A 17,444-nucleotide genomic window follows, 5' to 3' on the forward strand; every position below is an offset into this window, starting at 1 on the left:
ACACTACACTACACTGACTGGAACACAGCCTTCATGTTAGTATCATTGTGCTACACTACACTACACTGACTGGAACACAGCCTTCATGTTAGTATCATTGGTAAGACCTGTGAAGGAGAGAGATTCCCTCTTTCTTTGGCGTTTTGGTTATATGCCTAACCCTAACCCTAACCTCACAGAAACTGGTTTCCAAACTTTTTGGGTTGTGACCCAAAAGAGACATTTGATGTCTTCCTGGGACCCAAACTAGTGAAAATAGCAGATCTACAAGCTCACAATGCGTCGCATCGCGAGCTTGTAGATCTGCTATTTTCACAACTTGACATAATGCGTTGACATAATATGTCTGGATATATATTATACATAAAGCGACAGTAAAAGAGTAACACTCAAATCCTCTCAGAGAGAGAGAGAGAGAGAGAGAGAGAGAGAGAGAGAGAGAGAGAGAGAGAGAGAGAGAGAGAGAGAGAGAGAGAGAGAGAGAGAGAGAGAGAGAGAGAGAGAGAGAGAGAGAGAGAGAGAGAGAGCCACTCACACCTTCCAACAGAAATAACAATCAAATACTGCCATTGTGATTTGCATATCAAAAACTCAAGGAACTGGCAAATTAACATGAATGGCCCTGGGTGCATATCAGGAGAAAAACAGGAGAAATGGTCAAATAAAGTCTAGAATAGAGTCACCTGGTGAAAACAGGAGAGTTGTCAGGCATGTAGTGTGTAGTGTTCTCTCCTCTCTTCTCCACTGTGTGCTGCTCATTCACACCTGAACATGTATTTCATGGTCATTTAATATAATCACCACATTCTGCTATAGTGCATGTTTCTGTGTAACAGCAATGGTGGTTGTAGGAGTATCAGGTGACCTCTTGTGGTTGTCTGTGGGTAGTGCAACTCAATTTAACCAGTGATTCAAACCACCAGGTCATGAAACTGATTTGGAATTAAATCCAATAAAGTGAGATTAATGTGTTGTTTAGATTAACTGTATGTCATTCTAACACTGTGTATATATCGTCTCTGTCGGGTACAGACCTCATATGTTCCAAAACTGTCAAAAATAGCCAAAGTAGCAGATCTACAAGCTGAAAACACGCCGCTTGGCACCACGTTTCAAGCTTGTAGATCTGCTACTTTTGATGCTTTTGTGGGATGCTGTAGTATGTTCAAGAAGGAGTTAATTTATGAAAAAAAACACAAAGTTAAAATATGGAGATAGGAGGTTTCTGCCCGACAACAACGATTCCTTCTCTTTTATATATAATTTCATAAATTAATCTGTGCATTTATACATGTATAGTATGTCTGACTGTGAGCCTCCACCTGTGTGTGTGTGTGTGTGTGTGTGTGTGTGTGTGTGTGTGTGTGTGTGTGTGTGTGTGTGTGTGTGTGTGTGTGCGTGTGTGCGTGTGTGCGTGCGTGCGAGAGAGAGAGAGAGAGAAAGAAGACGGCATGTGTGATTGCGATACGTGCATTATGTTCCTACATGTTTGTTTGAGTGTGTTTAACAAGTGTGTGTGTGTGTGTGTGTGTGTGTGTGTGTGTGTGTGTGTGTGTGTGTGTGTGTGTGTGTGTGTGTGTGTGTGTGTGTGTGTGTGTGTGTGTGTGTGTGTGTGTACAGATCAGATGCAGGGTACAGTAAGCATCAGGAACATCAGCAGCAGTACCTCAGGTCTCTATCAGTGCAGCTCCAGCAACGTCATCGGCAAGAGCACCTGTGTGCTCAACGTGCAGGTTATAGCACGTAAGTACACACACACGCGCACGTGCACACACACACACGCACACGCACACGCACACGCACACACACGCACTTTTAGATCCAGTCCTATAGTAAAGCCTGCGTATGCGGGGTTCGCGTTTCCGCGCACCTGGTGTTCAATTGGATCTTTCCAAATGCACTGTACGTGCGCAGCAAATTCCATACATACGCGTGCTTTGAAAAGTCTGGTGTAGATCGGCCGTGACGTGCCATGTAGTTTGCCCATTGACTTATAATGGTCACACATACACGTGCACACGCGTACACACACACGCATATACACCATAGACTGTATAAAAAGAATGGACAGCGTTACGGCCCTAGACTCTACAGACTAAGCCAATTGTTCAGCAATTTCAAATCCGCCATCTCTGTATATCGCGTCATATCCTGCAGAATGCCACCAGACCATTATTGGTTGGGTAGCTTGTCAATCAAGAGTGGGGGCGGGGAATTAATGCTATTGGTTGTGTAGCTTGTCAATCAAATCATCCCGCCCCTCCTAGAGCATAATGTAAGAGCATAATCCTAGAGTGTTAACGCGCCCATGGCAGTAAAAGAGTTAATAATCTCTATGTCCTATGTCCTCAGCCCAGCCTCAGAGCGTAGGACTCATAGCAGAGAGACAGTGTCTTTAATAATGTCCTCTCTGTCCCCTCAGCCCAGCCTCAGAGTGTAGGACTCATAGCGGGCACGGTGGCCACAGGCATCCTGGCGGTCATCATCTGCTCTCTGTTGGTGACGGTGACGTTGTTCTACTGGAGGAACAAGAACAAGTACGACGAGGAGGAGATACCCAACGAGATCAGGTGACACCTTTTTTTTTAACCACCTTTTCCTTTGGTATCGTAGCAGTGACGTCACTGACGTATCCTTGGTGTCGTAGCAGTGACGTCACTGACGTATCCTTGGTATCGTAGCAGTGACGTCACTGACGTATCCTTGGTATCGTAGCAGTGACGTCACTGACGTATCCTTGGTATCGTAACAGTGACGTCACTGACGTATCCTTGGTGTCGTAGCAGTGACGTCACTGACGTATCCTTGGTATCGTAGCAGTGACGTCACTGACGTATCCTTGGTATCGTAAGCAGTGACGTCACTGACGTATCCTTGGTATCGTAGCAGTGACGTCACTGACGTATCCTTGGTATCGTAGCAGTGACGTCACTGACACTCCTTGGTACGTTTATCCTAGCGGCAGCGCTCGCTACACATGTGTTTTTTTGTTCATGTTTTTCCACGGCTCACGCTACTCAAACGCTAGCGGGATTATTATTTCTTGTCAACATTCAAGTAGAACTATGAGAAGGTACAACACAGGTAAAATAATGTGTCATTATAAAAAAATATATGAATGATATATGATTAGCAGTCAACTTCCTTCTGTCGGTACGGATGGCTTCACATTGCAGCGTTGTTCCGTACCCGAGTACGCAGCAATCGAACCCCAAACTACCTCCCCAGGCGGTCCCGGGTACTTTTTTAATATATAAAATATTTTTAAAGATTAAATTAAGTCCCCTCACACCTGTATGCAAATTACATCCCGCATATAATTCTACATTCATTCAAACTCTGAACTCTGACTGGGGGAGGGAGTCTAATGATCATTACAATGTCCCGATAATTAAAATAAGTAAATACATGAATATATAAATAAAAGGTTATGTATATGGACAATCTGTTGGACATATTTTATTTTGATGTGGTGTCATAATCAAACACATTGTTGGTATGGCACACTGACTATTATTAAAAGATAAACATGACACTTCATGTCAAAAAGGTTGCTGACCCCTGGTGTAGACCAAGGTCTGAATCCGCCCTTAAGGTCCTTACACACCGGGGCGATTTTTTCGTGCGAATAATGCGTTTTTTTAAAAAACCTTATAAAGTCAATGGCTCCGTACATGGAGCGAAAAAGCGTCTTTTAATTATTCGGAACGAGTCCGAATTTTGCGTATATTCGCTATATTCGCCGGTATGTAAGGACCTTTAGAGAACCATGGTTCTATTCTTCCAAAGGTTAAAGGATAACACTGACCCAATGTTATCCATGCAGAAATACATTTTGGGTTTTGGTGACGTCATGATAATGCATTATATTGTTGGTGAGGTCTAACACAGAGAACACAGTCATTCAATCTTATTTAACCCATTAAGACCTGGAACTGTGTCATGTTTAGATTTGAGCTAAAAAGCATTATGTTACACTTTGGGCTGTTCAAAAATAGCAGATCTACAAGCTCATAGCGCGGCACCGAGTGCCGCGCTATGAGCTTGTAGATCTGCTATTTTTGAAAAATCGTGAAAATGTGTGCAAATCTTTGAATATATATATTTTTAAAGCGAAGATTTTTTAACTCAAATCTTTGCTTCTGGGGGTTCCCTGGAACAAGATATTTTGATGGGGGTCCGCGGCCAAATACATATCATTTTGGGGGTCCTTGACATGAAAATGTTTGAGCACCACTGATATAGAAACATATGTTTTTCAGAATACTGTTGAGATTTAGGAGACATGTAGAATCGCCTCAGGTCTCAATGGGTTAAAGTGATCGTTTTTTCAATCAGGAGATTACTCATACAGGATGCAGAATAAACGAGAGGAATTGGAAGTGATTAAACTGATAAATGACGCTCATTCAATTGGAACTGGAACACTATATACAATGTAAGCTAATACATGGGTATGACGTATGAAGTGTCCCACCTGAAGTATGTTCTGTTTTCTAAAGAGCTGGAGAGACAGGGAGACCCCTGTTACTTAACAAACACTCTATAGTCTGTAACAACCATTACTATTAGAATACTAGAAACAACATTTCTTAAAATGTTTAAGTGTGCCTGCAGCTCGCTAAGTCTGTGCAACCTTGTGTTGGCATCAAATAAATGAATGTATTGTTTTAACCACTTTGCCACGATCGTACAAAGTCAAGACCTACTGTATCTCATTCCCTAGCTCAGTGAAATGTTATGGACCCAAAATAGTGTCACTACAAAGTACCACCAGCTAGAAGGTCCTGGGTTCGATTCCCGCCGGGGACGCTGTGGGCACTGGGGGTGTGTCGTCTCCTCCGCGTCACCAGCGCCCATACCCTAGGTGGGGTTGGCGAAAGGGCCTACTCTGTGTGGAGTTTGCATGTTCTCCCCGCGTCTCCTAGGGTAGTTAATACCCTCACAAAAACATGTAGTAATCCTGGTCACTATACTGCCTCCCCCTGGTCAGCGGGGGCGCCTAATGGGGGGAAAGGAACTGGTTGGAATAACGTGTTCCTTCCACGGGCAACGTCCTACCAGGGAAACTCCCCCCTGTCAGGTGACATGAAGGTCAGTTGGCTCTCATGCATTGAAGGAGGCATGAGTTCGGCCCTGGCCTCCCTAGGCTGGTGGGGGGAGTGTAGTGCCCAGGATCACTTAGCAAATTGGCACCGGGTGAAAAAAAGGGTTAGAAAATCGTGGGATAAAAATTATAAAAAAAAACAAAGTACCACCAATCGACTCCAAATGGCCTGAAACGTGCTCCTAACTGGTTTTTGGGTGGTCAATTTTGGCAGGGTAAAAAGAAAAGCAGAACAAAATTGACATTGCAATGGTAACACGTTGGCGCCAAGTGTAGACAGCTATTTTTGCATGAACCTTCTCCTCCACCTCCTCTAAACTAACGAGAACGTTCTCCTCCACCTCCTCTAAACTAACGTGAACGTTCTCCTCCACCTCCTCTAAACTAATGTGAACGTTCTCCTCTCCACCTCCTCTAAACTAACGTGAACCTTCTCCTCTCCACCTCCTCTAAACTAACGTGAACGTTCTCCTCCACCTCCTCTAAACTAACGAGAACGTTCTCCTCTCCACCTCCTCTAAACTAACATGAACCTTCTCCTCTCCACCTCCTCTAAACTAACGAGAACGTTCTCCTCTCCACCTCCTCTAAACTAACGTGAACGTTCTCCCCTCCACCTCCTCTAAACTAACGTGAACGTTCTCCTCTCCACCTCCTCTAAACTAACATGAACGTTCTCCCCTCCACCTCCTCTAAACTAACGTGAACGTTCTCCCCTCCACCTCCTCTAAACTAACGAGAACGTGTTCTCCTCTCCACCTCCTCTAAACTAACGTGAACGTTCTCCTCTCCACCTCCTCTAAACTAACGTGAACGTTCTCCTCTCCACAGGGAGGACGACCTCCCTCCCAAGCGCTCGTCCTCGGCGAAGGCGTTCCACGCCGACGCCTCGTCCTCTGAGAACGACACGCTGACGTCCACAAACACCTACAACAGCCGCTACTGGCACAACCCCGCCCCCAAGACCACCACCGGCGGCGGCGGCTACGAGGCGCACAACAGCAACAACGCCAACAAGATCACCCCCCCCAACAACAACCACTACGACACGCACTCCTACACGCGCTACAACGGCGACACGCACCGCACCTTCTCCAGCACCGCCCACACCGGGCACGGCCACGCCCGCGGGCAGCAGCAGCAGCACCACGGACACGGGCAGGGAGCGGCGCACGCGCACCACCACCACCACGGCGGCCCCACGCCGCCGCCGGTGGCGCCGGGCTCGGCCCCGCTGCCCCGCCACGCCCATCATCATCATCAGCCGCCCGCCGTGCCGGGCGTCATGCCGGCGGGGACGGCGAAGTCGTCCTTCGCCAACGGCAGCCACACCCTCCCGCCGCCCAAGACCCTGGTGGTCACCACGAACTCCGCCCCCTCCCCGCCCGTGCGCGGCAGCAGCAACGGCTTGGCGGCGGTGGCGGCCGGCGCCATGAAGCCGCCGGCCGGAAAGCAGCAGCAGCACACGCACTCGTACGCGGTGAGCCAGGCCACGCTGGAGCGCATGGGCGCCGTGCCCGTCATGGTGCCCGCACAGAGCAGAGCCGGGTCGCTGGTCTGAAGGGCGGCGCGGAAAACCACCCCTCCCCCCCGGGGTCGGAACCTTTTAGGACTGATGCACGGACCAGTTCGAACTTTTGGAACTGAAAAAGGGACCGCTCTGTACCTTTAAAACTGGAATATGGACCGGTTTGAAGTTGAACCTTTACAACTGAAATACAGACCGCTCCGTACCTCTCTGGAATACGGACCGGTTTGTTCCTTTACGACTGAAATACGGATTGGTTTGAACCTTTACAACTGAAATACGGATCGGTTTGAACCTTTACAACTGACATACAGGCACCGAATGGAACTTTTGGAACTGAAATACGGGCCGGTCTTTGAACCTTTAAAATAACGACCTCTCAACAGAGACTAATAATAGCTCTTTCTCTGCGGCAAGAACTAAGCGAACAGAACCGGTTCTTGATGTGTTTCCATTGGCTACGGCTCTGTATCTGGGCCCTGGCTCCGTATCTGGGCCCTGCTCAGGAGATGGTTCTCCCGAGTTCTGGGAACCCAGAGGTTTATTTCGTTTGTTTTAATGACGTAGCCCGCTCCCCCTTCATGGGGTGGATGTGTTTATGATGGAAACGGAACCATAAAACCATCACAGAACGTCACATGTTCTGTAAAGTTTCAGGTTCTGGGAGGTTCTGGGTGAACCCCCCTCGTGGCCGAAAAAGAGACTCAGTGAGCGGTTCGGCTGCGGTTTTGAACCGCCGCCTGGTCTGACTGACCAGCCTGCTTCCCTTTACAATTCTCTCTCTCTCTCTCTCTCTCTCTCTCTCTCTCTCTCTCTCTCTCTCTCTCTCTCTCTCTCTCTCTCTCTCTCTCTCTCTCTCCCTCCATCTCGCCAAATTCCAACGCTATCTTTCTGCCTCATCTTGTCCTCTGTCCTCCAGCGGTGTTACGGTGGAACTGGTGACCTGCAGAATTATGTGACCATCTTGTGGGACTTCAGAAAACACCAAAGTCCAAACTCCGAACGTAAATCACTGACGTTTGTTTATTAACAGAGTTGAACCTATAGCGGCATTTCGGCCACCGTAGAGTGTTTATCGATTTACATTCGGACATCCATCCGTCCGTCTTCAACCGCTTATCCGGAGTCGGTCGCGGGGGGAAACAGTTTCAGTTTCAGAGACTAGATGCCCAAACCACCTTATCTGGCTCCTTTCCAAGTGAAGGAGCGGCGGCTCTACTCTGATCCTCTCGTGGGTGACTGAACTTCTCACCCTATCTCTAAGCTTTTTTTTGTTTCTCTAATTGTATTTTTGTAACCCTTATTTTTCACCCGGTGCCAATTTTCGAAGTGATCCTGGGCGCCACACTCCCCTCACCAGCCTTATCTCTAAGGGAGAGGCCGGCCACCCGTCATTCCGGCCACTTGTATTCGAAATCGTATTATTTCGGTCATGATCCACACTTCATGACCATTGATTGATTGATTGATTGATTGATTGAATACTTTATACAATAATGCTAAAAGGATAACACAAAAAGCCCTGAGGGCTTGTTTCCATTGTGGTCCTATTGATTGATTGATTGATTGATTGAATCTTATTAGGCAGAAATGTTAAAAACAGCACAAGCTACAGTTAAAACACTTTGTCTAAAAAGTCTTGTTTCCATTGAAGTCCTTGTATTCAATTATTTAAAAAAAAATACCGTAACGCCTCAGATTTCACAGTAGCACCGCCAAGCTGGAGAACAGAGCAGGGGAGGAAGCAGAAATAGTATTGGAATTCGTCTCCCCCGTCTGTCCTCATGCCATGTCTCTCTGTCTGTCTCTACGCCGTGTCTCTTTTGTCCTTTTCTACGTCACAGTGAGGTGGATCTTTCACCACAGAGATCATGTTAATGCCAACGTTTTGCAAACAAGCATCATCTGGTCATAATCGATCAACTTCGTCTCTTCTCTTAATTGGATTTTTATTGGTGGGCGTGGCACTGTGTGTTTCGGCAGGTAAAAGGACTTTTATTTTTCAGCCAATCGGAATTATGTCATGCAAGCTCAACAGGAAGTAATGGGGAGAAGACCTCGACGATGATTAACAACGCCGTTTCATTGTTGTTTCATTGATAGTCAAGTGTTTTCTGGAATCCACACACAAAGCTTATTCTTTTTATTTTGGTCTCAACAGCTGAATATGCATGTTTACCTTTAAGAATACCCCATCATTTCACGATTGTTTGTATAATTACTTTTTTTGTTCTCAGTTATAACTTTGATTTATGGCGATAATGATGACGAATGGAAACAATGGGAATGTTGTAATTTGTAAAAGGCTTTTCAGGCGGGAAACGACACAACGCCTGCCTGCGTTCTGGCTTGGATTGCTCTGCGGTCCTCGCGTGAATAGGTGAGACAGTTTGATACAACAGTATGATCCTCTCGTGGGGGCTCCTCACTGCCAGGTGAGCTAGTTTGATACAACAGTACGATCCTCTCGGTGGGGGCCCCTCACTTGCCAGTTAAGCTAGTTTGATACAACGGTATGATCCTCTCGGTGGGCGCTCCTCACTGGCAGTTGAGCTAGTTTGATGCAACGGTACGATCCTTTTGGTGGGGGCTCCTCACTGGCAGTTGAGCTAGTTTGATACAACAGTACGATCCTTTCGGTGGGGGCTCCTCACTGGCAGTTGAGCTAGTTTGATACAACGGTACGATCCTCTCAGTGGGGGCTCCTCACTGCCAGTTGAGCTAGTTTGATACAACGGTACGATCCTCTCAGTGGGGGCTCCTCACTGCCAGTTGAGCTAGTTTGATACAACAATATGATCCACTCAGTGGGGGCTCCTCACTGCCAGTTGAGCTAGTTTGATACAACAATATGATCCTCTCGGTGAGGGCTCCTCACTGCCAGTTGAGCTAGTTTGATACAACAATATGATCCTCTCGGTGGGGGCTCCTCACTGGCAGGTGAGCCGGGAGGATACAACGGTACGATCCTCTCGGTGAGGGCTCCTCACTAGCAGGTGAGCCGGGAGGATACAACAGCAGTGACAACACACAGACATGTGTGTGTGGGGAGGAATTCATTAGTATAACAAGAGGGGTAAAAGGGAAGGAAGGGGAAAAAAAGAAAATGTAATTCTAGGCGCGCCAGTTGTTTTCCGTGTGAAAAGCCGCTAAAGCCCATCTGGTGTAAAACAACAACAACAACAACTTTGTCTTTGTTTAAAATGGCCTTTAGAAGCTTCAGTGAGAGAATCTGAGGGTCTGCAATACAATGCTTCAACTCCTCCATAGGGTCTGCTGTACATCAGGACACACTTTTATTTTGCTGTAATTAGACACTTTAATTTGGTTCTTTTTCTTTGCACTTTCTGGAGCATTTTCTAAAATCAAATCTGCTGTCTTAGAAATAACATGTAAGTCTTACTGCTGAAGGCCAGAGTGGTACATAGGTAGGTAGGTAGGTAAGTAGGAGCACATTGGGGTCCTTGGCAGGGGGGGTCCGTTGCTTGTTGGCATTTTCATGCCAAGGGACCCCCAAATTGATCTTTGGCCACTGACAACATGTTGTGCCAGGGACCCCTGTACGATTTGTGTTGCTAAAACATCCTAGATTAGCCCAGGGAGATAGAGTGCTGAGGTTGGAGCGCAACACCTACCATCAGGTCCCACTACTTACAGTACTGTATGTCTTATGGCACATTATACGCCATGCTACTCATACGCTGAGTCGGCGGTGCCCGGGATCGAACCCCTGACATTAAGGTCCAAAAGGCGAGTGCTCTACCCGACTGAGCTACCCGGACACAACGCGATTTATTACTACTGCAGTCCTGTCTGAATGATTAAAGTTGTTGAGTCTTATGAAATAATACTGTTGACGACTGGAATTACCAGTAATTACACTGGACTTTATGACAACCTTGCACAACAATATTACTATTTTAACCCTTTTTTATTTATTTTTTTCACTTGAAGCTGCAGGCATGTGTTTTAATTGTAGTACGTCCTGTATGTGCATCCTAAAGCACAATACATGCTCCTTCTGACCAACTTCTGAAAAAATATATATATATTTTTTTGGACGCCTCAGATGTCCTGACTTCTGAACTAGTTCTGAAAGCCTGTCCGAAACTAGACTGGGATCAATACCATTTTAACCACCTCTATACTAGTCTGGGATCAATACCATTTTAACCACCTCTATACTAGCCTGAGATCAATACCATTTTAACCACCTCTATACTAGTCTGGGATCAATACCATTTTAGCCACCTCTATACTAGTCTGGGATCAATACCATTTTAGCCACCTCTATACTAGCCTGGGATCAATACCATTTTAACCACTTCTGTACTAGTCTGGCATCAATACCATTTTTGGGTTTCTGAATCCAGTCTGGAGCGGAAATAACTTTACGGCATCGGGTGGCCGGAACACAAGACCGGAGCCTCCGGTGCCGTGCACCTCCAAAATGATTCCCCTATAGTTTAAAGGTGTTTAGTTTGGTTATAATCGTTTGGTTTATTTTGGTATAGTAATGGTTTGGTACATCCATCTTTTATGCTAACTCGTAGCGTGACTAGCTTGACTAAACTAATTGATTTGCATCATGTGGGGAGCAAAAACAATGCGACACCAACCGGAACCAACCACCGGAACCACAGTTGTTTTTTTGTTTTCTTGTTTTTTTTCTAAACCGGAACACACGGCTCAGTTTTAGAACAAATACCAGGCTTTAATTCCTCCGTGGTGGTGGGCCTCCCTCACACAGTTAAAACAATCGTTTTATGGCTGCCTTGTGCCTTGCGTGAAGCATAAGGCTGTTTCAATGAATTTCTTATGGAATAATAATAATGTTTATTGTCCCCAAGGGGAAAAGTGTCTTCACCAGGTCTGTCCGTTAATAACAACAAAAACAACATAACACAAGACAAAAACATGAGGTCCCCACTGTACCCAGAAAACCCTCCTATGGACGGGGCCGTTGGTTTAATGCTGCGATGGCTGAGGGGACAAAACTCCTGCTAAAACTAACCTTTTGACACTTTAAGGTTCTGTATCTCCCACCATTGAAGTCAGGTGTTTTAATAAAGCTGACTCGCCTCGCCGCTCTCTGGCTCTACCACCCCCCCTCACCCCCCCTCCCCTAAGGCAAGTTGGCTTCATCACAACACGTGACTTCCATAGGAAATGAATTGAAACGGCCTCATGCGTAAAGGCATAAGGCAGCCATAAAACGATTGTTTTAACTGTGTGATTAACTGGATCACACGGCTAGTTTTTAGAATGAATACAAGGCTTTTCTCCGCGGTGGAAAGCCTGGTGACCAAAACAGACGTTTTTTTTTATTTATTTCCGACGTCAGAATAAGCATGTATCGTCCATAACCCGGTCCATCTCATTGCTGCTGTGAACTGGCATGAACAGGACTTCAGACTGTTTCCTACTGTACATAAATATGTACATTATTACTGTAACTACTACTAATAAGGCGTGGTTTTGGATCCAAAGACAGTAATACGTCTGATGGCTGCGCTGCGCCACAAACTCGTGTCTTAATTCTAAGAAATTGGATTTGTTTTTTTGTTTTGTTTTTTTTGTTTCAGGAGACACACAAGCTGGATTTTAACCCATTAAGATCTGAGGCCGATCCTACAAATGCTACAAAAGATTTTTCAAACAATTTCAAGATTTTTCCAAAAAAAATCTAAATAGCAGATATACAAGCTCGCAAGCTTGTATATCTGCTATCTTTTGAATAGCTAACGCTATTAAAAAATCCAAAAAAAAGTGACATTGATGGTTCCCCGGTTTTAATGGGTTAAAAGACAATGTTCTTGTTTTTGTTTTTTTGGATGGAGGAGCGGTTGGGTTTTTAACTAAATCGTTTTTTTAATAACGACAGGTTTCCACGTCAAAGCCATTTCTAGAGGTGTGATAGTGTTGAGACAGTTAGAGAGGACAGGATGTCTTTCTACCGGTATATGAACTTAAAGTCATAATATAAAGTACTAATTTGGGTTAAACTTCTCATGTTTAATCTTTAACCAAAACCCCACAGTGAATGCCAAGGCATTTGGACATTTCTACACTGTAAAAAAAAAACTACTTAGGGTCTACTAGGGTCTTAACCAAATCTCATCACTGAAATAGTGGTCCTGACTAAGCCATTATACACCATTATTCCCATACAATAATAACTCATATTTTTAATAGTAATTGTCTTCCAGCAGTGCTGCAATATTTTGAAAAAAGCATTTTTTTTTTTTTTTTGTGTGTGTTGGATGTATGTACATTTAGAAGCCTTTGTGTATCTCTTATATCAGAAACTAAAGTCAAATGTTTTTATTTTTTATGAATTGTATATTTCCTGTCATCTGAAAGTCTTAGTTCTTGACCCACCGCTCATATATTTATGTACTAACAATTTATAACGTACTCTCCCCGATGATCACACAAGCAACAATGCAGTAAAATATACATTTAAATATCATTATTATTATTATTATTATTATTATTATTATTATTACCCTTATCATAATTCCCTCCTGGTGTGCTCACTAATTAGATATTATTAAATGATTTCTCTGTTTTTTTTATGACATTTTCCATGAAATGATGTTAGATTGCTCTCTGATAAACAGTGTTATGGAACTTAACGGAATGTCAGGACCTGTTGGGAGATACGGTAGACTTAAATAGAAATGTAATATTATTAACACAGGAAAGCAATGTGAATGATGAATATTCAGATCATATAGTAGCAATAAATGCCAGCCAAGGAGATGTACATTACTTTCCCCAATTGATTCATGGTGTCATTCTTTTGTTCTTCTTCTTTTTTTCTTCTTCTGTTCTTGCTGTGCTTTTTCTGCCTTAATCAATAGTGATACGACACACTATGAGAGAAGGGGAGTGTCACGCAGCAACTGTTCCGGGAGGCCTGGGAATTGAACCGAAGACTCACTGTCAGGCATTAGAGTCTATGTGGTACACTTCAATTTCAATTCAATTTCAATTCAAAGGGCTTTATTGGTATGAGAAAACATACGTTTACATTGCCAAAGCAAAAAGCACAATACAACAATACAGCAATACAATCAAAACAAAAAATATGTACATTTGAAAGTCAGAATCTTCAATACATCAATTTCAAAGTCTTTAGGGTGGTTGTGTTCCGTTTGATATCCTTCTCCTATCACAGCAACTCACAAATCTTGCTGCTGTGTTTGCACATTGTTGTACTTCGTACACACACTAACCATTTGACCATCGGGTCACCATTTTATTTACTTTAAATGTCAGAGTAATAGTGTAATCGTGTGACGCTATCGAAAACGAGCGATTTTACAGACCTTTTAAAAAATCATGGAATATTATCCGTGATCGCCGTCCGACTCCTCACGGAGATCCACTGAAAACACAAATCTTGTTGTTCTCGTCAGTGGCTTGGCAGAATAAGAGTTCACCCCATGTTTAACCTTATCTTTACTCACTGATGCTCATTATTAGACGGCTCCACTTCTGTCTACTCACTCCCTCTGCGTTTCATTGGAGGGCCGTGGACGGTTCAGAAACCTGCCCACCAGTGACATCATCGGTAGGCAGGTTTGGTCATTTCAAATACGTTTTTAAACTTTTATTCTAATCGTCTTACAATGAATGTAAATGGAATCTCATGTCTTTATACTACGTCTGTTATTCACATGTTCCCGAGAACCGTCCGACCTGCCGACTTCAAACTCGGCGCGACTCGCCGACCCGAGGCGGTTGAGCGCACGACATCGAGTCGATCGGATAGGCGGTGTTACATATCTGTGTATTTAAGAAGGGGTCTATTTATTATAATATGATTTACTGCACAGTTATCTGGTAGTCCCACTGACTCAAGCTCAGGTCCTGTGTGGGAGGAGACCGTCCATCACAGGGACGCAGAGAGCATTGGGGAACCAAGGGGGCCACGCGCGCGTACATGCGTGCCCTGAGTTTTGTTGCGTTTTTTTTCCCCTTTTATTTTGGGTTAATTCTTACTTTAATTTGGTTAATTCGATACAAAAAATGTACTCCATGAAGTGTAGATATGTGGCAAAAAGGAAACGTCTCTCCATCGCGCACCTCTCCATTCAGAAATGGAAAACAAGAACCGTCGTCCTAAAACACACTCGTCCCGGGTCTAATCCGCCGGCCTCGGACTGCGAAAAACAAAACGGGGCAGTGTGTTTTAGGACGAGCTTTCTGTTTTCCACCCGTGAAAAACCTTCCGTCGGAGGTTTTCTCTTTTTCTTTTTTCAGAAGACATATCCAGTTCCCCCCATGGAACTGGATATGTCTAAACCCCCCCCCCCCCCCCCCACTGCGTCCCTGGTCCATCAAAAGCTGGACCAATCAGGAGGAAGCCTTCCCACTATTTAAGAGCTGTTAAGGCATAATATGTTGAGATCCGGTTGTCCAGAACAGCCGATCCAACTGCTATATGCCCATATATGGTCATGCGTATAGATGGGGGGCCGACCGACTTGGATCTCTGCGTGTGCGTCGGCGAGGACTTTGAGGGAGTGCTCTGCCCGACGTCCTGTCCTATTGAGGATAGGCGGTTGGTCAGTACCGTGGATCCGATCGATATGACCATATATAGGCATATATATATGGAACATCCTGGTTGTCCAGGCTGTAGTTTCTATTGGCGTCCAATGAGACATACAGAATGAGTGAGCAGATTACTGTTCACTCTCTGGGTTACTTGCAGTGGTGTAAAGTAACTAAGAACATTTACTCAACTACTATACGTAAGTACAATTTTGAGATTTTTTTTTTTTACTTTACGGGAGTATTTCCGATTTTCAATACTTTTACTTCTACTCCATTACGTCTCAGAGGCAAATATTGTACTTTTTACTCCACTGCAATTATTTGAAAACTTTAGTTACTAGTTACTTTGTAGATTTGGATTATTATTACAAAACCTACATTAACCACTTCAGCCCTATATACATTAAGGCCATTTGAAAATAGAAGATCTACAAGCTCACAATGGGCCTCATTCAGCAATAAATTCGTAAGTTGTCTTCTTAAATGTCTTCCTAAGTGAATTCCTAAGAGAAGTCGAGTCAGATTCATGAAATGTTCTTAGGCTCTGCCTGCAGTCACACCTGTGTGTGATTGCTGCACACAGAAATCACAGGAAATCACACAGAGAAATAAAGTTGAGAGAATGAAGTAAAGAATACCTAAACTAAAGCCTAAAGATGGTGGAACACCAGACTCCAAACATAAAAATAAATAAATATTTCTGTGGAGGTACTTCTGAAGTGAACAGCAAATTATTTTATTTAATTAATGAATGCATTTTATTATTTCTCTCACATTAATCAACATATCACCACTCAATATCAATGTAAATTTGTTGAAATTAGCTGTTAAAAATGTTATCCATATTTCATGTTCAGGAGTAGCGTTAGTAGTGGATATAAAACATTTTAGTACTGAAAGCTGGTGGGTGGATATAGAGGGTCTTTAAGGTATCAGCTGCTTGGTATGTAATGGTGTGGAAATAGGGGTGTGGTGGGTGATATGGTGGTGCAAGGAGGGGTGTAGGGGGCTGTGTGGGGGGTACGGGGATGGGTATGACGGGTGGGTATAGGGGGGCTTTCAGGTAGGAAGGGGACTTGAAAATGGGGGTGTGGCGAATGTCGGGATATGGGGGTGGGGGTATGGGGGGGCGATGAGGGTGGGTTGGGTGGGGGGTTATGGGGTGGGTATGGGGCTTGGGCTTCAACTCAACCGGGTCTGTTTGGGTTAGATGCATTTGGCTGCAGACCCCCACCTGAAAATATTTTCTGCTAGGGAAATGTTTTCAAGATTTATCAAAATGTTTTGAAAATAGCCGATCTAAAAGTTCAAAATTGCCAGTAATGGGACGCGTTGTGAGCTTGTAGATAAGCTATTTTCAAACAAAGTATAAAATAGGGTTAAAGTGATTAAACTGTTCCTCGTTTGCTGTGGACCCCCTGGAACAGCTTCAAGGACCCCTGGGGGTCCCCAGACCACACCTTTGAGAACCTTTTTTGCTCTAAAGATATGATAAAAATATTATTGTAATTTAAATCCTATATTATACAACTGTAGAATTGAAGAAACTTCGAGAATTAATTATCTTTGCACAAACATATCACACTTAAGAACTCAAAGGCCACCCTAAGAGTGCTCTCTAGTATGCGTAGATTTCTTCTTAACTTAAGAACAAATTACAGCTAAGAAAACATTTGTGAATGCCAAAATCTCTTAAAAAACTTCTTAAGTGGGTCTAAGAACAAATTTGTTCGTAAGTACGGTTCATGAATCGGGCCCAATGTGTTGCATCGCGACGCATTGTGAGCTTGTAGATCTTGTAGATCTTTTTATACATTTGAAACTTGTGAAACAGGACATTCTGCAAAATGAGTACTTTCTACTTTTGGTTCTTTAAGTGCATTTTGATACCAATACTTTTGTACTTTTACTCAAGTAAATGTTTAATTCTGGACTTTTACTTTTAGCAGAGTATTTCTACATTGCAGTATTGATACGTTTACTCAAGTTTTTACTCTGCAGCAAATCTAGAAAAGTGGTTGTACAGTACATAGGCTACTGTAGTACCACACAGTAACCAGTAGATGGCAGCATGAGACCAGGATTGTTCCTTACTGTTGTAGGAAGTGATATTAAAGGTTCCTCCCTTTATAAGAAACAGTATGACTGTAAACACTGTTTTTTCAGGCTCCATTTTGACACAGACAGCAACGTAGAAGAACCAACACATAAAGTTTAATGTAAGGTAAGTGTTTTAATAAC

General features: G+C 44.0%; 2 protein-coding genes across 20 annotated transcripts in view; both read left to right on the plus strand.

The window, feature by feature from the left end:
• igsf11 (immunoglobulin superfamily member 11) overlaps positions 1 to 6,724 on the plus strand; it is a 201,238-nt gene extending 194,514 nt beyond the window's left edge. The window contains exons 6-8 of the mRNA XM_084065190.1: positions 1,621 to 1,743; positions 2,423 to 2,570; positions 5,939 to 6,724. Coding sequence (XP_083921316.1) covers positions 1,621 to 1,743; positions 2,423 to 2,570; positions 5,939 to 6,668 — 1,001 coding nt within the window. The 3' untranslated portion in view covers positions 6,669 to 6,724. The remainder of the gene's footprint in view (positions 1 to 1,620; positions 1,744 to 2,422; positions 2,571 to 5,938) is intronic.
• A 10,646-nt stretch (positions 6,725 to 17,370) lies between these two features.
• LOC311050918 (NACHT, LRR and PYD domains-containing protein 12-like) overlaps positions 17,371 to 17,444 on the plus strand; it is a 37,969-nt gene continuing 37,895 nt past the window's right edge. For 14 of the 19 annotated variants that reach the window (XM_084065149.1, XM_084065150.1, XM_084065165.1 and 11 more), the window contains exon 1: positions 17,371 to 17,422. The gene's annotated coding sequence lies outside the window, so the exon portion shown is untranslated. Of the gene's footprint in view, positions 17,428 to 17,444 lie in introns of all 19 variants that reach the window. The other 5 variants (XM_084065160.1, XM_084065151.1, XM_084065157.1 and 2 more) reach the window with 3 other exon arrangements.

This window comes from Gymnoscopelus microlampas (genome assembly GCF_963454915.1).
Source record: "Gymnoscopelus microlampas genome assembly, chromosome: 8".
Classification (NCBI taxonomy): Eukaryota; Metazoa; Chordata; class Actinopteri; order Myctophiformes; family Myctophidae; genus Gymnoscopelus; species Gymnoscopelus microlampas.